Raw genomic sequence first — 22,840 nt, 5'->3', positions numbered from 1 at the left:
GCCCCCTCGGAATCTTATATGTTTCAATAAGATCACCCCTCATTCTTCTAAACTCCAATGAGAATAGGCCTAACCTGATATGAGGTAAGTTTTACCTTGATGTAGTGAATGGCAGATGTCCACCACTTTTACCATCAGTGGCATTCATTAATAAAAAATAAACCCACCAGCAGCAGATCCACAGTCCCCCAGGGCCTTCCGTCTTGATCTTATATGCTGGCAGGAAAGAAAATAAATAAGTAGTATGGAGCTCATGGGCTTTGTTTGAGCACCAATAGTCCATTGTCCTGCTTACAATGTAGGAGCGCTGATAGTCCACTGCATACTGGACTTGAGGAAACTGCCCCACTTCCATATTCCATCAGTAACCCAGTGGGATATTTAAAAGGAGGCGCACAAGATTTATATAAAAGGTTGCTTTTGTGTTGTTGTGTGTCAGTGTAGTAATTGAGGGCACAACACACACTGGATCAGTGAAAAAGAATGTCATCAGTCACCTTCTCAAAAGGACGAGCTGGTTTTCCACAGCCCTTTCGGCCTTGACGTCATGGGTCATTAGCACCACCTTTCCCAATGAATAGAACCTACTGTGAACAAAAAAGCCCCCTGGAAATATTTTCCATTTTGGACCATCTCTGCTCTCCTCCACCCTACATTCCTTCACTGAATTCTCATGGCTACCCAGACTTTACAGTCTGCAAACACAAAAGAAAAATTAGGAGTTAACAGTTTGAGTCTCTGCTAAATGGGAAACAGAAGCCATTGCCCACTGAGCCTTCAGCCAAAGCTTTGTGGGTAGCAGCTTGCCTCTGAGTCACAAGGTTGTAGGTTCAAGCCCCATTCTAGAGACTGGAGCACGTAATCTAGGCAAACGCTTCAGTACAGTACTGAGACAGTGCAGCATGGTTAGAGGTGCTATCTTCCTGATGGGACATTAAACAAGGGACCCAGTCTGCCTTCTCAGGTGAATGTAAAAGATTCCATGACATTATTTCAAAGGAGAGCAGCAGAGTTTCTCCTGGAGTCCTGGACAATAATTTATCCCTAAAACAGATGATTGCATTATTTCATTGCTATTTGTGGGACCTTGCTGTACTCAATTTGGCTGCTGCACTTCCTACATTCCACATCATCAGCTGTAAAGCACTTTGAGATGTCCTGAGGTTGTAAAACACACAAGGCACAGCCGCTAATTGTGGGGCGAAGGGAATGGGGGATGTACCAGAGGTCAGAGGTGGAGAATCGCAGAGAGTTGTAGGGCTGGAGGTGGTTAGAGAGGAGAGACGCCATGGAGGGATCTGAACTGGGCCATGAGATTTTTAAGTTGGGGGTGGGGGTGTGGGCCAGGAGCTAACATAGGGAGTATAGGGGGTGACATGTGAATGAGACTCTGTGCACGTAATATGGGTAGTATATTTGGATGAATTGAACTTTATGAATGGGAGGCTGGCCAGTGAAGCCTTGGAATAGTTGTGTCTGGAAGTGGCGAAGGCATGGATAAGGGTTTCAGCAGCCAATGAGTTGAAGCAGGAGCAGAGACTGGCGATGTTGCAGAGGTGGAAGTAGGCGATCTTTGTGATAGAGGGGATATGGGGTCCAAAGCTCAGCTCAGGGTAAAATAGGACCTCGAGGTTGTGACCAATTGGCTTCAACCCGAGGCAATGGCCAGGGTGGTGAGGGTACAGAGTCTGCGGTCAGGGCCAAAGACAATAGCTTTGGTCTTCCCAATGTTTGACTGGAGAAGACTGCTGTTCAGTCAGGACTGGATGGTGGACAAGCAGGCTGGCAACACCGAGACAGTGGAGGAAGGTGGTGGGGAGGTAGAGCTGGGTGTTATCAGCACACAAGTGAAATATGACACCATGGGCAGAATTTTTCCATGGAGGTGGTTTTGGAGGGGGGTGCCGGGACAATTGCACTAACAAGCGTCGAACCAGCTCCCTGGCATGCTCCCAACTCACGCTTTTCCTGGAGGCGGGCACGCAGCGCTGACAGTGGCGGTAGCGGCAGGAATGCAATCAAGCTAATTAAGGAGTCACTTAACGTTGATTATTGCAGCAGTACAGCAATTTTGCCAATGCCACTCGGGCGCTCCGCAGTGTCCACATCCCAGCAAGTGAGAGGAGACAGCTGCACAAAGGGAGGTTGAGGCTGCGTTACAACTGAAGGAGATCAAAATGTTTCTGGTGGAAAATGGCAAGGCTGCTGTCTTCCTGCGTCACAGCCTTGCCATTGAGTGTGGAATTCCTGGAGATGGATGTCTCTGATCGTCATGGGTCTAAAGAGGTCTCACTGCTCCCATGATACCAATGTGCCTTCCAGTACTTCCCTGCTGCTTGGGCCTCAGCAGCACTCCCACTGGTCACATAGTGAGGGCCGATGGCCTCCCTTGCCATGGGCCGCGCTCTCTACAGCTCCTGGCTGCCCTCCCTGATTGGACAGTGAATGCAGAGGCGACCTACTAATTGGCTGCTTCCCATAAAATTCAATCAGAAGATGCACTGCTACCTTGAGCGGGTTCACGACCCGGAAATGACCCCGATGTTGAGTTACCGACACTTGTGGTAAAATTCAGCCCCATGACTTTGGATGGCATGTTAGTGAAGACGAGGAGGGGGCCAAGGATAGGTCCTTAGGTGACTCCAGAGGCAACGGTACAGGAGCGGAAGATCACTGCTGGAAGATGTTCTGGCTGTGACGGGATTGACAAGGGTAGAACCAAGTGAGAGAAATCCCACCCAACTATAAAATGGAGGACAGCTGTTGGAGGAGGACAGTGTGGTCAATTATATCAAAGCCTGTAAAGAGGTCGAGATGGAGGAGGAGGAGGAAGTGTGCATCACAGAGGATGTGATTTCCTGATCACTATCCAGCAACCCTGCTAGAAATAGTGCTGATGAACCGGGGACGGTGGTGCTGATACCATAGTTGTATGCCATGCCGACTCACTGTCTCTGCTGATGACTAGGACATGCTATTGGACAACAGAAGCTGCTGATGAAACTGTACTCCAGCACGAGTCAGTGCCTTTGGGAAAGGAGCAGTGGAATGGACAAAGGAACTGGTATCCGTACAATATCACATCATACTTTTGCAGTAAGTCATTAAAAAAAATTCCAGCCCAGTGCCAGAGTGTTCCTCAGATGGTTCCCATTATATAATGAGACAGGCAGTTTAATGTGTTCACAGTAATATATTAGTATCACACTGAGTGAACCCCACTTGGTGCACTTAGCTGAGTTTTCAGCCAATACATAGGTTGACTACCAAGTTAAGGAAAAGCAAAGATCCAAGCTACATTTCTAGGTTTGTTCAGTTGGCACTATCCTGTCCCTGGAGCCCTGTAAAACAGGCCCCAGATAGCCAAAGGCAACTGCATGCACGACTGCAACTGGGTTTACAGTTGCTCACCAGAAACAAGTAAAAGAGCTTTGATTTCCAAAAAATGCTAATTGTTCAATTCAGTAATCGAGCACAGCCCTAGAAATTCTGAGCTATGGCCTGGCACAAGTCCCTCAATTGACCTAGTTAGGTTCAGCAACCCTGGTCCTTTCAGATACTCTCTGTTCAGAAGTTGGAAGTTGGAGTTTCAGAATTAATGGAGCTCGAATGACACATACTTATAATTAAGCAACCACCTACTTACTAAATCTAAAATCTGTGGTATAAACCATAATTTGTTTTGTTAAGAGTAACTCACCAAAACACGGCATGTGCAGTGGTAACACTAACAACAACATAAACCATCAATAACCACAATTCCCGCTCAGTATTCAAACACAACATGACTCGTGGAACTGACAGCACAGTAGTTCAAGTGGATTCCTACCGTCAAGAGTACAGACATGAAGCAGTTAATTCCATTTTTAGACTGCTTCATGAATGGATGGTTTGTATTTGAATAGAGAAATGGGATTCATTACAATAACTGCATGAGTCATTGCTGAAGAACACAAAGCTTGGCCTGATTGACTCTGAATCACCGTTTGCCAGCCACACCTATGTTTTTTATTTTGAATGGCAAAGTAAACTCAACAAAGCAGGGAAAGGGTGGGCTTGGCCTGAGCACATGGCATCAGTACTGTGAAAACAAGACCCTTTCAGTCAGTACGACTGTTTTATTAATCCTCAGTGACTCATCTCAGCTCTTTCTCTAACTGTATTCCACACCCATCTAATCAGCTGGCTGACTGGATTCACGTTCTGATTTTGAAAAAATGGCCCAGTGGAACTAAATTCAGCGTTGATTCACTTTCAAATCAACTCAGGTGTTGGGAGTGCACCAATAGGTTCCTCTGGAATTCAGGTTGGGCCATTATCATCTTCAGGCATGGGGTGGGGGGGGAACAGAATCTAGGGAGGGAGTGGTGAATATGTTCTGAACTTTGTATGTGTGCAGTGATTTAAAGAAAATCTTCCATAGAATGTCCTTCACAGAAACAGGCCCTTCAGCCCAAAAGGTCCTTGCTGGTGTTTATGCGCCACACATGCTTTCTCCCACCCCTCTTCAGCTAACCCCATCAGGATAATCTTCTATTTCTTTCTCCCTGGTACATTTATCTAGCTTCCCCTTAAATACATCTATGCTATTCAGCTCAACTACTCAATGCAGTAGCAAGTTCCACATTCCAACCACTCTCTGGGTAAAGAAGTTTTTCCTGGATGCCTCACTGGATTTATTCGTGACTATCTTACATTTATGACCCCTAGTTTTGGATTCCCCAGGTAGAAACCTTCTTTATGCCTATTATTAAGGATTTTGTTAGATCAGAGGCTGAGTATTCTGCGGAGTGGCTCACCTCCTGACTCCTCAGTCTTTCTGCCACTGACAAGACACAAGTCAGGAGCATTTTTTTTTATTATTCACTCATGGCATGTGGGCGTCACTGGCTAGGCCAGCATTTATTGCCCATCCCTAATTGCCCTTGAGAAGGTGGTGGTGAGCTGTCTTCTTGAACTGCTGCAGTCCATGTGATGTAGGTACATGCATAGTGCTGTTAGGAAGGGAGTTCCAGGATCTTGACCCAGCGACAGTGAAAGAATGGTGATATAGTTCCAAGTCAGGATGGTGTGTGACTTGGAGGGGAACTTGCGGGTGGTGGTGTTCCCACACATTTGCTGTCCTTGTCCTTCTAGTTGGTAGAGGTCGTGGGTTTGGAAGGTGCTGTCTAAGGAGCCTTGATGCTTTGCTGCAGTGCATCTTGTAGATGGTACACACTGCTGCAACTGTGTGTCGGTGGTGGAGGGAGTGAATGTTGGTGGATGGGGTGCCAATCAAGCGGGCTGCTTTGTCCTGGATGGTGTCGAGCTTCTTGAGTGTTGTTGGAGCTGCACCCATCCAGGCAAGTGGAGAGTATTCCATCACACTCCTGACTTGTGCCTTGTAGATGGTGGACAGGTTTTGGGGTGTCAAGAGGTGAATTACCCACCACAGGATTCCTAGCCTCTGACCTGCTTTTGTAGCCACGATATTTATATGGCTACTCCAGTTCAGTTTCTGGTCAATGGTAGCCCCTAAGATGTGGATAGTGGGGGATTCAGTGTTGGTAATGCCATGGAATGCCAAGGGGAGATGGTTAGATTCTCTCTTGTTGGAGATGGTCATTGCCTGGCACGAATGTTACTTGCCACTTATCAGCCCAAGCCTGGATATTGTCCAGATCTTGTTGCATTTCTACACAGACTGCTTCAGTATCTGAGGAGTCACGAATGGTGCTGAACATTGTGCAATCATCAGCAAACATCCCCACTTCTGACCTTATGATTGAAGGAAGGTCATTGATGAATCAGCTGAAGATGGTTGGGCTTAGGACACCACCGTGAGGAATTCCTGCAATGATGTCCTGGAGCTGAGATGATTGACCTCCAGCAACCACAACCATCTTCTTTGTGCTAGGTATGACTCCAACCAGTGGAGAGTTTTCCCTCTGATTCCCATTGACTTCAGTTTTGCTAGGGCTCCTTGACGCCATACTCGGTCAAATGCTGTCTTGATGTCAAGGGTAATCACTCTCACCTCACCTCTTGTGTTCAGCTCTTTTGTCCATGTTTGAACCATGGCTGTAATGAAGTCAGGAGCTGAGTGGCCCTGGCGGAACCCAAACTGAGCATCACTGAGCAGGTTATTGCTCAGCAAGTGCTGCTTGATAGCACTGTCGATGACACCTTCCATCACTTTACTGATAAATGAGAGTAGACTGATGGGGCGATAATTGACTGGGTTGAACTTGTCCTGCTTTTTGTGTACAGGACATACCTGGGCAATTTTCCACATTGCTGGGTAGATGCCAGTGTTGTAGCTGTACTGGAACAGCTTGGCTAGGGACACGGCAAGTTCTGGAGCACAGGTCTTCAGTACTATTGCCGGAATATTGTCAGGGCCCACAGCCTTTGCAGTATCCAGTGCCTTCAGTCATTTCTTGATATCACGCGGAGTGAATCGAATTGGCTGAAGACTGGCATCTGTGATGCTGGGGACTTCAGGAGGAGGCCGAGATGAATCATCAACTCGGCAGTTCTGGCTAAAGATTGTTGCAAATGCTTCAGCCTTGTCTTTCGCACTGATGTGCTGGGCTCCCCCATCATTGAGGATGGAATACTGATGGATTTCTGATGGAATACTCTCCATTACTATTGCAATACTGTCATTTTGATTTCATATTTTTTCTTTTCTTTAAGTTGAACTTTATGTCTGGATTATTATACTAGCTGTGCGTCCTCCATGATCTGTTTTCCTGTTGATACCTGTCCCAGTGTTGGTCAACTGAAATAGGCACAAAAAGCAAAACTGAAAGGCATAAGGTTTAAAGAGGGAAACCACTGTTACATTTGGGAGCTTTCAGGGTGAAGCCCTGGCTGGCTCAGTCAGGGATAAACCAAAGGGACTGACCTGAGGAAAAAGATCAACTCAGCTGTCCAGGTTTTGCACACAATTTTTTTAATGCGTTAAGATTTTTCTCCTGGGTTGTTCACAGCAATGACCAAATTAATCTTGAATTCCTGGGAATTCTAAGAGAATCCTGGAGGGATTGACAACCCTTGATAATGAGCGCAAAGTAAAGGCTATGTGAGATGACAGGTGACCTTTGTGTACTGGAGGCTGGCTGAGGAGTCAGTCCCTTCAAAATGGCAGCAAAAAATATTGAAAAGGGCAGCCAAGCTGGGATAAAGGTAATACTGGCATAAATCTACTCCCACCTACTCCTCTTTTCCATGGATGTGAGTGAGGGAAGAACTGCACACAATCAGCATTCATTCAGAATTCAGCGCCAGAAGGATTTTCTCCAGATTGAAGTTGGGAAAATGCAGAACTCTTTAATTCCATTCTCTGCCTCCTTTTGCTAAACTGAAGGCTTAGATTCTAATCCAAAATCAGTTCCTCTAATGCAGCCTCTTCCTGAATTCTCATAGTCTGCTGCTTTACCTTCATCATAGAATCTTACAGCACTGAAGGAGGCCATTTGGCCCATCTAACTTGTGTCAACTCTTTGAAAGAACTATCCAATTTGTCCCACTCCCTGTTCTTTCCCCATGGCTCTTCTTTTCTCCTTTTTTGGTATTTATCAATTCCCCTTTGAAAGGTACCATTGAATCTGTTTCCTCCAGCCAGCCTTTCAGGTAGTGCATTCCAGATCATTCAAAGCACTGCATAAATCACATCATCTTTGCCATACCCCCGCCCACCTATTCTTTTGTCAATGATCTTAAATTGAATGTCCTCTGATTATTGACCCCATGTCAGTGGAAACAGTTCCTCCTTATTTACTCCATCAAAACCCTTCATAATTTTGAACACCTTTTTGGCCTGTTGAGTGATGACCAGTTCCAGATGTTTTGCGTGGGAGAATTTATATCCAAGTCGCTCGGATATTACTGCTTTCTGTTTTCTAGATCATTTCAACAAAAACTTTGCAACACATGTAGCTGCTGATTCCTAAGCCCGTTGTTGATCCTGCCAGTAGACTTAGCATTGGCTGTAAAACCCAAGAAGTGAGTGCAGTTGAGAATTTTTTTTTATTACCTTCAGGAGGGTGTGCGACCCAGAGCTGTGCCATCTGGATATTTGTGGGGTTGGGTCCACGGAAGGAAGGGTCAGAGGGCAAAGGAGCAGGGGTTCCATGAGGTGCAGTCGAGGTCCCTAGGCCACTGGCGACGAAACCCCCAAGAAAAGGAGTTGAGCCACCGGGGTAGGCATCACCTGATTTGGGGAGAGGGAGGGGAAGGGGGTGAGAGACAGTACAGTCAGGATCTGCCAGATTATTGTCCACAGTATTAACCACTCTACAATACAAAAAAACCCTAATTACACTCAATTCAATTCTGAATTTAAAACACAGCAAAAGCAAGCAGTATAACATTTACTCACTGTAAATTACTGTAGCGTAAACCTCCCACCTTTGCAATGCCTTTTCAAAACCACCTTCTGAGCTAATGGATTGAAATGAGGCTGAACTTAAAAATAGTGCCAGTCCCAATCCCTGTTCTTATACCCAACACCTATGGTAAGTTCTGGGGCAATGACACAGTTACAATGCTGGGAAGATCAGGGTCTGATGACCAGTACAAGTTCTGAGAATCTGACAACATTAGGACATCATGTATATAAATATATTATAAAATCAAGTGGGACTGCAATCTATATTCTATAAAAACTGAAGAAAAAACTCAGTACATGACTAACAAGCAGCAACAGTCCAGATTTATTAAACTGTAAATTTTTCTCCCTCACTTCCTTCCTCTCATTCCTAGGCCCAAATGAGGGAAGTGCCTTCCTTTCATAACTAGCTTTGCTTGCATAGTAACCAGAGTCACTGGTTTACGATGACTGAAAAAGTCACAAATCCCATCTTTATTAGGTCGGATTCTGGGATCTTAAATGGAGCTTCAGGGAATTGAGCTATGCAATTCCATCCATTTTCCAGTGAAAACTACAAAACAGTGGCATTGCACAGATTGGATAGGATGCTTTGCACTTAATGAAGCCGAAAAGAGGGGAAGATTTGAGGAGGTAAACAGAGGCCACAGCAGCAATATGGCAAAGTTACATACTGAAGTATTACAAAGGATAGCTCTTTGAGTCTATTACTGCCATTAGAATTAGAATATATGCTTATACATCACAGCATCAATGTACTTTACTGTGGCTAAACCTCACTGATCAATTGAAAAATAAAATGTACAATGAGCTATCTGATTATAGATGGGCTGTCTGCATATACAGGTCTTGACTTAGTGGTAGTACCCTTGCTTTTTGAGCCAGAAGGTTTTGGGTTCAAGTCCCACTCCAGGGACTTAAGTGCAAATTCTAGGTGATACTCCAATGTAGTGCTGAGGGAGTACTATACTGTCTGAGATGTCATCTTTCAGATGAAATGTTAAACTGAGATTCCACAGCATTATTTCAAAGGAGAGCAGGGGAGTTCTCCCTGGTGTGCTGGACAATGTTTATTACTCAAACAACATCACGAAAAACAGATTACCTAGTCATTATCACATTGCTGTTTGGGGGACCTTGCTGCGTACAAATTGCCTTCCTTTTTTTCATATATTACAAGAGTGACTACACTTCAAAAGTACTTCATTCATTATAAAGCACTTTGGGATGTCCTGCGGTGCTATATAAATGCAAGTTCTTTCTTTACTGAACAGCATCTGGTATAACAGACAATTTAATCTGGGCTACAAATATCACACAGACGATTATAGGTGACAGGGCAGTGTCAAAGGCTGGGATGAGCATGCTTCAGCAAGGTCAGTAATGCAACATAATAGGTTATCATGCAAATGTTAGGCCCCTAAAAAAGCTGTGCACACAATGTCCTGTGAGAGTCGAAGGTCATGACTTCACAGCAAGAGCTCAGATACAAAAAGACAATGTTAAAACCAACAGTACAAAGTGTTTTACTCATAGACTGGCTACTTCCTTAAACACTGCCACTTTCACTCCTAGGTTCAGCTTGGATAGGAAGCAAACCTGCGTGAATTCACCACAATACTCCAAGACGGGGTCAGGCTGTGCATGCAACATGCTTCCTGAGCAGAGCATAGAGGCAACTTGCAGGCCTTCTATTAGGAACTCAGGTACAGGCAGTTGACCCAAAAAAATCAAACTCCACTTGAATTGCAAGGTTCTAGTTTGGATGCATTCAGTTGTTAGTTAAATTTACACAGTGTTAGTCACATCCTGTTGGATTGAATGGGCAAGCTGGTGGTTTGTTAAAAGTATTTAAACTCTGCTACTACCATTCTTATTTTCTTCACAGACTTAATAACAAACAACAACAACTTTTATTTGTATAGCACCTTCAACATAATAAAACTTCCCAAAGCACTTCGCAGGAGCCATACAAAGCACAACTTGACAGCGAGCCACATAAGGAGATAATAGGGAAGATGAGCAAAAGCTTAGTCAAAGAGATAGATTTTAAGGAGCAGCTTAAAGACAGATAGAGAGGTAGAGAAGTTTAGGAAGGGATCCCAGTGCTTAGAGCCTAGGCAGCTGAAAGCATGACCACGAATGATGGAATAACTAAAATCAGGGATGCTCAAGAGGCCAAAATGAGAGGAGTGCCGATATCTCGGAGGGTTGTAGGGCTGGAGGAGATTAGAGAGATAGGGTGCAGCCATGGAGGGAATTTGAAAACAAGGGTGAGAATTTTAAGATCAAGGCATTGCTTAACTGTGAGCCAATGAAGCTCAGCGAGCACAGGGGTGATGGGTGAATGGGTCTGGGTGTGAGTATGGACATGGGCAGCAGAGTTTTGAATGACCTCAAGTTTGGGGAGGGTAGAATGTTGTACACCAGCCAGGAGTGCATTGGAATAGTCAAGTCTAGAGATAACAAAGATATGGGTGAAGCTTTCAGCAGAAGATGAGTTGAGGCAGGGACAGAATCGGGTAATGTTACAGAGTTGGAAATTGGCTCTTTAATATAAAGAGCATTATGTTGCAAGTATGGGATATTCCTATACCCTCTCCCTTCCCTTTTACCAGTGATCAGTAAGATCCCTTGTACACCACATGAATGCTGCAAACCTCAAAGTGACAATAGTGTTTGTTTTACACTAACAATTCTCAGCTTCCCTCAGAGACTCAGTTAGTAAATTCGACACATTAAGTGTGGAAACTGAACTGTATAAACAGGGAGATTCCAAGCCCTGTCTGTGCAGCATTAAGGGACTTCAGTCAGTAGTCGGAGCCTTGTCTGGTGGGGGGGGGGGGGGGGGTGGGGGTGCGTATAGTGACGCCACTATTCCCAGCTAGAGTGGAGTTGGTTCAGTAATTCCTGTTAATCATTCCTGGAGACCGCACTGCAATAAGTGACTGGGATTGATTTTACTCACGTAATATTTATTAACTATTATTGTTCTCTCTAATTTACTTCCATTGTGTGTGGCCTGTTCATTTGAATGTGTGGTACCTTTAAATTTTCTTGTGGGCCGAGCACATGTGGTATCTTAAAAGGGATAACTTGTGAGTGGCCTGCACGGTAACTTTCGGATTGCTTTGCGGATGGGCGTGTGCTCAGCTTACAAGAAACACAGCAACTATTCTTCAGTCACTGCATTTTTCTGGATAAATCACTGTGCTTTTATCAGGAGATGTAGCTGTAGTTTTACCCACAAGTTCTTTTTACTGTAGTTCAGAGAATCATTTTAATTAGACACTGTAGACTGTTTGCTGATTAAATAGACTTTGCTTGCTATAAAATAGACCATTTGGTGTGAATCCTAAGCCCCATCCTGCCTGTAACTCACTGGCTGACACAGTGGTTTCTGTGGAAAATCCAGGCTCAGATTGTCACTCCAACACTGCCACAAGTCTTAAGCGTGGAATTAGGCTCAGCTGTGATGTTCCTGCAGTTGAACAGTCTGTCTGCACTTACTGGGCTGAATTTTATTCGGATGCCATGCTCTGTGGCGGCACCCTTTGAACTTGGCGGGGTGCCCACATTCAGCAGCCGCTGTGGAGCCCCGCGATATTTCGCATGGGGGCTCATTTAAATAGTGGGGGAGGAGCACCCACCCCCAATGACATAAGGGGGCGACCTCCGCGTCCCCGGCAATGGCGTCCGGTGCCACCGTGCAAGCACCGGCACCATTTGTAAAGGGCTTTAAGCCCTTACAATTAATTTTAATTTTTAAGGGCAGAACATTATTTATTTTTATTAAATATAAAATTAAGTGATGTAGGGCTTTCCCCAACCTCGCCCCCCCCCCCACCCCCACAATGGTCATTTCATTGCCCGTATTGACCATCAATTGATTTTTCAAATACCTGAACATTTCCCCCAACCTTCAATCTTTTGCCCTTCAACCCCTTCCCACCGTCCCCACATCCAATAAAACTTGATTTTCCCGCTCCTCCACTCCTCCCGCCCTGAAAATTTTATTACTCCCCCTTCCCCATCCGGTTCTTGCCTCGGAATTCCGTGCAGTTCCAAAAGTGCACGACGGCTGAACAGAGGCCGTAAAATCAAGGTGGGATGGCAGGTAAGTTATTTTGAATATATTTAATGGCAATGTGCATACAGAGATGAAGGACCTGCCGCCAGGCGGCGGTGGGGGGCGGGGAGTGGTTGGGGGTGGAGGGGGCTGCACCGAGGTCCCCCGCCGCTGATAATATGTGGCGGGCCCTTCTTAATGTCGTGGGTTGAGGCGGGCATCTGCCTGCAGAATTTTACCAGCCCCCATGCCGCAACCCATGGTGTCGAGGGGCTGGTAAAATTCAGCCCACTGTCTCGTCTCATGTTTGTGGAAAGGTCATGCATTTTATAAAATGCTGGAGGGAACCTATAGAATTCTACTCCAGTGTGAGTCAGAAGCCTTGGGGGAGCTGGGTGGAGTAGCAGAGCAAGATCAAAAAGAAAAAGGGAACAGAACAAATGTATCCCAGTTACCATATTCAACTCGAGTGGGGGACATATTCACATATGATAATATAAAATTTGCACATCACGATTAGAACAGGGGAGTTATTCCCGGTGCCCTGGCCAGTATTTATCCCTCAACCAACATCAGTTTTAAAAAATGGTCTGGCCATTATCATATTGCTGTTCATGGGACGTCCTGAGGTTGTGAAAGGCGCTATATAAATGCAAGTGCGTTCTTTCTATGATTTCAATAGCCAGCCATCAACACAAAAGCCTTTCTTTCAACAAGAAAAATTCACACCATTGACGTGCAGTGCTGAAAGCAAATATTTATCGATGTTTAAGTAATAACCACAGTTGTCTGGCGTTGTTTAATTAGATCTGGTTATCAGAGTTAAATATTAGGCCAGTCCGACTATGCTTGTTTACTAAATGACCCTGCTAGGTGATGTACAAAATGCAGTAAGAGATATTCAGGTTTCATTTTATGCTAATGAGGCAGCTGCTTGGAACTCAGAAGCAAACTGTTCTAACTATTATAAAATACTACTATTGCGGGAAAAAAGTGGTTTGCATTTAAAGACAAGCATTGACTACAGGCAGCAACAAAAAATGCTGACTCTATACAAAGAGAAGTGCCAAATATAAACCTTATGTTTTCCCCCAACTGCTGCATTCTATTAAAAGCATAATCTCCTGTATCTTTGCCTTAGTCCCTCATATACAATATGAATTCCATCGTTAACATTTTCTGACTCACTTCAATCTTAGCAATATCTTCGAGGTTGAAAGATGTTAACATGATGGCTTAATATCAAGGAAGCTGCTATCAGTAAAAGTGACCTTTTACAGTCGATTGTTGTAAAAACCCAACTGGTTCACGAATATCCTTCAGGGAAGGAAACCTACTGTCCTTACCTGGTCTGGCCTAAATATGACTCCAGTCCCACCGTAATTGACTGTTATGTGCCCTTTGAGGCGGCCTGGCAAATCCAACCTCAGACAACTAGAAATGGGCAAGAAAGAAATGCTGTCTTTGCCAGCAAACTCAAGAATGAATTTCAAAAAGAAAACTGTGGCCCTGGAAATCTCAACCTAGTGCCACAGGTTACAGTTACAGTATAAAGTCAATGTCAGTCCTTACTCCATTACCACACCTAATCCCAAAGCAGGTGTGACACACTCAGGCCCATCTGCTTTTCAACTCCCAGCAGGAAGCCATTGCTCAGAGCTCTCATACTGCATTCCAACGCACACTTTTAGGGGGTAAAAAATTTCGCTTCTTAATTCACTTGAAGTAATGATACCTTGTTCAATGGCTGGCTCACTCCGGGTTTAGCCCAGGATTAAAGAGTAGTGCACAGTGTCGCAGGTGGCAAGCAGTGATATTAGCCAGAGATGAAGCAACCAGAAACACAAGAGCCATCCAGTCAATAAGGTGCTTCTTCCACGCCCAGCTTAACACCAAAGGTTTTATACCTTTCATTTTCTGCTTAAAATAGGCTTACAGTAAGCCCAGAGACTTTCCCAACCCTCAGTCTCAAACAATATCATATCATTCACTAGCTGCCTCTGGCATGTTGAGTGTACCAGTGCCAGCTGCTCAAGAGCAAAAACAGCAACTTAAAAAAATATATATATATATACTTGTGCAAATATTTCTCTGTGGACAGAAACCACTAGCAAAACTCTGAAAGTTGTTCACTCGCAGATATTTCACAGATATTCTGTAGAGTTCGGAGCATGACAGGATTTGAAAGGAATCCCGTCCTTGATGAGGATGGAACTTGTTAACATGTTGAAATGGCGGAATGTTTATCAACAGAAGGTTGGGCTCGGTTATAAAATGAGAGAAGGGCAGATCAACAGCTGGCTAAAAAAAATCTCGTCCTCAATTTATACTAACATCCTTGTTGTTTATATATGCCTTCAAAAAGGAACTGCACAGGGATCTGGCTGGGGCAGAGATCACATTTTAAGAAAGGCAAGTGGTTCAACAATAACATGCATGGTTAGTGTCATCTCCTGGACTGGTTTTAATTGCTTGAGGGGGTCGGGGAGGAATTCCAGATTACCCACTGTGCCACCCCGCCCCCCACCTCCCCCCTACCACTGCACCCCCTGCCCCTTTTGGCCCTGGATTTAGTTTTCTACTTTTCATCTTACGTCTGAGACAACATGACTGTGTGGGCAGTAGGGGTGGCATATGGAGTAGCAGGTGTCTGATCATGGTGCTCCAGGCATTGTGAGTGTGGGGCAAGCCTCATGGACCAACTGGTGTTTTCATGTGTTCCATATACATGTGTTCAATCTGCAGCAAATTTTTATGATTTCTTCCCTATCCTGCCCTCCCCAATATTTCTCTCCCCTCTTCTCCTTGAAGGTGTTATCTCACTTTGAGGTCCATGGTCACTGACTATCCCTATTGTAGAAACAGCCATTCGTCACGTGAGACCTGACAGTAAGTGTTGACGCTGAAATCAGAATCAAGCCTGTCCACACCAGGGGGGGAGTTTTATGGAGGTAACGGCAGTCTCAGCCCATCAACTGGAGAGCTGACGAGGGAGCCGTGCTGCTTACCTTGGGCAGAACCCGTTGTAAGACAAGCCAGTCAGGCACTTCACAGGCCACTTGGGCCTTTCCTGGGATCAGAACCTTGGGGGTGGGAAGCCACGCCCACTGATAGCTGCTGGCCAATCAGAGGTTGGCTCCTTTGCTCAGCAGTGCCACTGGGGAGGTGGTGGTTGCTGCCGTAAAGACACCCACCGGAGGCCCAGGATCGAGGAGCGACCCAGGCCTGAGGTAAGTGATAGCAGGAGGGGTATTGTGGGTGGGGGGTCGCAGGAGAGGGGCTGTAGAGGTTCAGCAGCAAGGGCAGGGGATGGCTCTCAGCGGGCCCCCTCCTTCCCAATGCTAGGTCCCTCAATCAGGCAGAGTGCCTTTGAATGAGGGACCCCCTCCCACCCCACTCCCTAGGAGACCACAAGTAACTAGCAACGCCATATGGGTTTGCATGTTGTGCTCCCTGCGTGGCAATAGGCCCGCCCACCACTGTGGGAAGAGGCCCTTAACTGGGCATTAATTACCCCTTAAGCGCCTCAATTGGCAGAAGGGTGGGAAGGCCGTCCACGGGCCTTCCCACCACAGACTTAATCGGGGTGAAAAGGTGGTGGGGTACCCACACGCCACCATCCTGCCTGATTAAATGCCTGTCCCTGCCTCCAAACTTGCCATGGGTGAAGAGCATAAAAATCCACCCCAGATATCTACACACATGTAGTCTTCAGCAGGAGTCATTAGATGGCACTATCTGTGGCTGATTTTATTTCCCTCTTTAGCCCAGGGTGCTCTGCCATGTGTAACATGCTATCTAAGACCAGTGAATTCAGAATAAAGCAGGAACTGAACTTGGGCTCATAGAACCATCAAATCTTACAGCACAGGAGGCCATTTGGCCCATCGTGCCTAATGCCAGCTCTGTGAAAAAGCAGTTCAATTAGTGCCACCACTTCCCATAGCCTGTCAAATATTTCCTTTTCAAGTATTTATCCAATTCCCTTTTGAAAGTTATTACTGAATCTACTTTGACCACCCTTTCAGGTAGTGCATTCAGATCATAACAACATGCTGTGTAAAAAAAATTCTCCTCATTGCCTCTCTGGTTCTTCTGCCAATTTTCTTAAATCCACATCTGCTGGGTACTGACCGTCCTGCCAGTAGAAACAGTTTCTCCCTATTTACTCTATCAAAACTCCTCATAGTTCTGGAACACCTCTATTAAATCTTCTCTTAACCTCCTCTGCTCTGAGGAGAACAATTCCAGCTTCTCTAGTCTTTTCACATAACTAAAGTTCCTCATATTTGGTACCATTCTGGAAATTTCCTTTGCAGCCTATCCAAAGCCATGACATCCTCCCTAAACAGTGGTGCACAGATGTGACCATAATACTCTAGCTTTGGCCTAGCAAGTGATTTATAATAGTTTAGCATAAGTCTTTTGCTTTTGAACTTTGCCTCTATTTATAAAGCTCCGGGTCTACAGGTTTCCTAGTAATTTAATCGCATCTTTGCATCAGGATCTAAAGAACTGTTTCTATTCTGCAGCATTAAATACAGACTGAACAAGCGAGGAAGTATTTGAGGATACGATTTATATACAGATACACCAGACATCACCCATACAGTGGAATTGCTCACTGGAAGAGCTCAGTGTTTTGCACATAATAACTAGGTGTTCACCTCTCCTAATGAATCCACAAAACATGTTTTTATAAAGAGCAGTGTTAGCACAGTTACCCTAATATATTCTTTAGCCTGAGGAAACACATGCGTGTTGGGGGAGGAAGAAGAAAAGTATTTCCTAATTGCCAATTTTTGCACAACTTCCCCTGCAGAAGCTGAGTAATGTGCCTTTCTGCAACTTCCTCTGTCCTGCTAAACAACATGCAGAAGCATAATTAAATACAGAAGACCAGTTTGACTGGTGTATGTGTGTGTATATATGGCATGTATTAGTTCCAATACTGCAATTCTAAATAAGACCCAGCCAGTCTTCCCCAAAAGTAAAAAAAAATTGGGAATGCCCGCAACGCACTTGGCACAGTTTGCACTTCTGCTGTTTGAGAGCCCCAATGCCCTGTTGTTGTGACAAAATATTTTTCCTGTAGTTTGAAGCTAGGAATGCTCCAGCTGCTGGAGCAGCCATCGGAGTCATGCTCTTTGGCTAGAGAGGGAAAATTCATCCAGGTGGCTTGCTCCTGACCACTATCCAGTGAGTTGTCCCGGAAAAGTGCAGGTGAGGACAGGGCTAAGCTTGGCTGTGATGCTCTTTCCTGTCCCACGGGTGAAGTCTGTTCACCATTCATTGTATAGACTTAGCCGTGAAGACAGGTCGCATGGGCAAGCTGTCAGAGGGATGCCCGCAATGTGGCGCAGCAGGAGTCAGCGCCTTTAGGGGAGGAGAGAATCATTTTATCCTGATATGCTTTCAGAATTCAAGCTGCCTTTGGAGATGGGGGAGGGGAAACGGTTACTTTGGAGCAAGAAATATCGCTTTGTTGCAGATGTCACCTTTCAGTTGAGACGTTACATTAAAGTCCCATCTGCCTGTTCAAATTGGGTGTAATAGAGCCTATGATGCTGTTTGGAGAAGAGCATGGAATACTCCTGGTCTCTTGAGCAGCATTCCTCGCCCATCCATCACCACGAACAGAGTAACTGGCCATTTATCTGGCAGCCGATTGTGAGAGCTGACTATGCTCAAACTGGCTGCTGCATTTGTCTACAGAACAACATTGAAAGTAAGAACATGCTAAGGCACTATATAAATATAAGCTCTTCTGTTTCTTTAAAAAATCCTCCAGGGTGCCATGGAGTTTGAGGTACCCAGCTTCTCACGGCTCAGATTAACGTCAAGAGTATGTGCCTTGTGTACCCAGCTCTCCACACCTGGGCTCCTTGATTGGCAGCAAAGTAGTGGGCAAAGGGTACTGTTCAGTGGTGCATGCTCAAAACTGAACATGCAATAGAATATCTGCTGCTGGGAGATTTCCTTTCATGTTTTTGAAGTTGGTAGTTGCTGTTGTATTTCACACTCAGACTCCCATTACTGTAAACCTTTAAGATCTTAAATCCTGACTGATGGAGGCTGCTCTTACATTAGGTTTAGTGCCATGTAAGTGTCACTCACCCACCCAGGGTCAATCCCAATGTAAACCTGCCAGATTGACTTAAGGCCAGGGTCTTTGTTCATAGGGTCTTCCCAGAGGATCCAGAATGAGCAACAACAACTTGCATTTATATAGTAACCAAGAGCAATCAGAGAGGTGAGGAAAATAAATGGATGGGTCTCCCGCAGTGGAAAAGGAGCTAAAAGGGGCCAAGATGCTTTATTGCTCTTGTTCATTATAATGGGGTCCAAGCACTCTGCTACTGGTTGGTGGAAGGGAGGGGTCTCGGGCAGCTAGTTTTGGTCCGTAGAAGGGGGTAAGATAAATCAAGTCATTGACCTGGTTTTATTGGGGTTGGGAAGGGAGGATATGACTTTAAGTGGCCCACTTTGGTCACTAAAAGGTGGGAGAGAGATTTGCCCAGCCAAATTTAGTCACAAGGGAAGTGAAGTTTCTTGGATATCATAGAGGTATATTCAACATATCAGTTTTCAAAATCTATTTTGTACCTGATGGTTAATGCGAGTCAAGTACCCAATTTGGCAGTAACCTTCTGCAAAAACACTCCATTCTCAACACTCCACTTTCAAAAATATATTGAAAAATAGTACTGTGTGCCTATAAATATACAGAATGGTCCTTGTGCTGTAGTTCTATATTAAAAATTAGGGGCATACATTCAGTAGTTCCCTTCACTTATTCTCGACAGGAAACAATATTCTGTGATTTAAGCACGTTCCAATACAGATGTTGGATAGTCAATGCTAATCTTGTATTAATATGGTCTATAACATCGTGTTTAACATCTAAACATTAAAAGCTGAAAGCATCCCAATCCTTGTACATTTTCTCAACTCTAATTCTTTCACGTTATCACTGGCTTATGGTTTGAATTAGAATCACAAACAATGCTTTAAAAAGACCAGATTGAAATTGCTTTAATTAGTTTAAAATGAGGGACATTGAGAAACAGATGGCCTCTTTCTGTTCTTTCCACTCCATGCCAATACCAGCAAGGCGGTGGCATCGGGAGGTATTGTAAAACGGAACTTGTGCCTGTAACAAGTTATAGGTCTAAAACTGTACATGTAATGCCAGCATGAAAAGAAGGAAGAAAGAGCCTGCCTTTATATAGTGCCTTTCACGACCTCAGGATATCCCAAAGCATTGGAGGTTCAAACACTCTACAAATTTGTTTAAAATATTTCCTTTCAAATCAGTACTGAAATACCTATGAGTAATAGGTGTTACCTATAGTAATGTTCTTCCTCATATCTCCCCTGCATCTCTTGCCCAAAACTGTGACCCCTAGTCCTTGTACCGTCAGCTAATGGGAACAGCTTTTCTTTCCCTACCTTATCCAAACCCTTCAAGGTACAATGAGGTTATGTTATAAAAAGTCAGATATTCAGAGCACGTCACTCTTTACCCTGCTCTTTGTTCACTTCTCCCTCACAGTTCAGTTTCACGCCATATTAGTTATAGTATAAAGCTACTACTAAGTTATCAACTGTAACTTTTTTTTTTAAAGTACACTCACTCCATCATCTTTATAAGGCCAACGGTGGAAAGAGAAGCAGAATTAATGTTTCAGGTCAGTGACCCTTCAAGGGTGCTGCCAGACCTGCTGCCAGACCTGCTGAGTGGTTCCAGCATTTCTTGTTTTTATTTCAGATTTCCAGCATCCGCAGTATTTTGCTTTTATCTTTATAAGGCTTTTGGTTACAACATTACCAGTGTTGTAAAGCTTGACAATCTGGGCATCCCAACACTTTTTTAACATTCCAATTTTATGCTGTGCTAGGAGGCAATCCCTATCTCAGGTTAGAAACAATGAACACTGCTCAGCTCCCAGGAGCAATATTATGAGGGGCTTGAAAGAAGCAGAAATGCTTTGTTCATTAGAGCACAGTGGCAAAGCAGGTTCACCTGTAAAGACAAAGGTACCATGACTGTCAAATGTACACACAAACATATACACACCTATTGTTTCAGCTGCTGAGCTGACAGACAGGAATGTAGTAGCTCTGTATATAACAATATGATGGAAGGTCATCTCTTTGAGTCTCCAGTTCACTGGTGGGAAGCGATTAAGGAGAACATCAAGAGGTTCTTCATCCACAAAGGTGTTCAGAAGGCGAGAGAGAGACAGAGGGAACTGTCCCGACTCCAGAAAATTATGCAAAATCTACTCCGGTTGCAGTCAATGGGGGTCGAGGTCAAGGAGGACCTCCAAGAGGTGAAGAGCCAGCAGGCCTCGCTCTTTGCCAAGGAGGCCTCCAAGATCATCTTCCGGTCCAGAGTCCGCTCCATCGAGCAGGAAGAGACGTGCTCGCGTTACTTCTTCCAAAAGGTACACAGAGAGAGCTCTGTTATCAGCAGCCTGAAGGAAGAAGATGGCTCGGTAACGTCTTCGCAGTCCGACATACTAAGGATCAGCAAATCCTTTTATGCTGGGTTGTATGACGCGAAGCCCACAGACAGCAGTGCCTCCCAGTCCTTCCTGTCATCTATCACAGAGGTCTTAGATGACAGCAGGAGGGAGAGACTGGACAAGCCGCTAACTCTGGACGAGCTGACAAAGGCCGTCGAGTCTTTCGAGACGAGTAAAACTCCCGGGAGCGACGGCTTACCGGTCGAGTTGTACTCGGCCCTGTGGCACTGGGTCGGCCCGGACCTGCTGGAAGTATACGAGAGTATGCTCCTGGCCGGCAGCATGTCAGAATCCATGAGAAAAGGCATCATCACCCTCATTTACAAGCAGAAGGGGGAGAGGGCAGAAATCAGAAATTGGCGGCCCATCTCACTGCTTAATGTTGATTACAAGATTCTGTCCAAAGTCATAGCCAGTCGAGTCAAGTCTGCACTGGAGTTGGTGATTCACCCCGATCAGACCTGTACTGTACCCGACAGGAAGATCTCTGATAGTCTCGCGCTACTCAGGGATACGATCGCCTACGTACGGGACAGGAGGGTGGACACCTGCCTCATCAGCCTGGACCAGGAGAAGGCTTTTGACAGGATATCGCACACCTACATGATGGACGTGCTTTCCAAAATGGGGTTTGGGGAGGGAATCTGCAATTGGATCCAACTGCTCTACACAAACATCAGTAGCGCAGTCTCTATCAACGGGTGGGAATCGGAAAGTTTCCCGATCAAATCTGGAGTCAGACAGGGCTGCCCTCTGTCCCCGGTCTTGTTTGTTTGCTGTATTGAACCCTTTGCTGAGTCTATTAGGAAGGATGCGAGCATAAGAGGGGTGACAATCCCAGGCAGCGGAGGCACTCAGGTCAAAACCTCCCTGTACATGGATGACGTCGCCGTTTTCTGCTCGGATCCGCTGTCCGTGCGCAGACTGATGAGCATCTGCGACCAGTTCGAACTGGCCTCGGGAGCCAAAGTTAACCACGGCAAGAGCGAGGCCATGTTCTTTGGCAACTGGGCTGACCGATCCTTTGTCCCCTTCACCGTCAGGTCAGATTACCTGAAGGTGCTGGGGATATGGTTCGGAAGGGCCGGGGCGTGCACCAAAACATGGGAGGAGCGAATAGCCAAGGTACGACAAAAGTTGGGCATGTGGGGGCAGCGATCTCTCTCCATTGTGGGTAAGACCCTGGTCATCAGGTGCGAGGCGCTCACGTTGTTGCTCTACGTGGCGCAGGTCTGGCCCATACCCCACTCCTGCGCTGTGGCAGTCACCCGAGCCATTTTCCGCTTCGTCTGGGGATCTAAAATGGACCGGGTCCGGAGGGACACGATGTTCAAATCTCTGGACAAGGGCGGGAAAAATGTACCCAACGTGGCCCTCATCCTGATGACCACCTTCGTGTGCGGCTGCATCAAGCTGTGTGTAGATCCCCAGTACGCAAACTCCAAGTGTCACTACGTGCTGAGGTTCTATCTGTCCCCGGTGTTGCGAAGGATGGGCCTGGTCACATTGCCGCGGAACGCTCCGTGCAGTTGGGCGGTGCCGTACCACCTATCCTTCGTGGAGCAGTTTCTGCGGGAAAACACCTTTGACCACCGGTCCATCAGGCAGTGGTCTGCACGGAATGTCCTCAAGGCCCTACAGGAAAAGGAAACGGTGGATCCTGTCGGATGGTTCCCCGAGCAGACCGTCAAAGTCATTTGGCGGAATGCCTCATCACCAGAACTTTCAAACAAGCACCAAGACATAGCTTGGCTGGTGGTGAGAAGGGCCCTCCCCGTCAGATCCTTCATGCACACCCGAAGTCTCGCCCCCTCCGCACAATGCCCCCGCGTTGGCTGTGGTGGGGAAGAGACGGTCGCCCACCTC

The 22,840-nt window shown here is 45.7% G+C and overlaps 1 protein-coding gene across 10 annotated transcripts in view; it reads right to left on the bottom strand.

The window, feature by feature from the left end:
* Positions 1-22,840, bottom strand: part of tnrc18 (trinucleotide repeat containing 18) — a 161,448-nt gene that overhangs the window by 94,373 nt on the left and 44,235 nt on the right. For 9 of the 10 annotated variants that reach the window (XM_068055767.1, XM_068055771.1, XM_068055769.1 and 6 more), the window contains exon 3: positions 8,021-8,197. The exons of the other annotated variant lie outside the window; for it this stretch is intronic. In XM_068055767.1, the coding sequence (XP_067911868.1) occupies positions 8,021-8,197 (177 nt within the window). The remainder of the gene's footprint in view (positions 1-8,020; positions 8,198-22,840) is intronic. 10 annotated transcript variants of the gene reach the window in all.

The sequence above is a fragment of the Heterodontus francisci genome, chromosome 24, assembly GCF_036365525.1.
Source record: "Heterodontus francisci isolate sHetFra1 chromosome 24, sHetFra1.hap1, whole genome shotgun sequence".
NCBI classification, from domain to species: Eukaryota; Metazoa; Chordata; class Chondrichthyes; order Heterodontiformes; family Heterodontidae; genus Heterodontus; species Heterodontus francisci.
The sequence above is the reverse complement of the archived record's forward strand: the minus strand, read 5'-3'. Positions and strand labels throughout refer to the sequence as shown.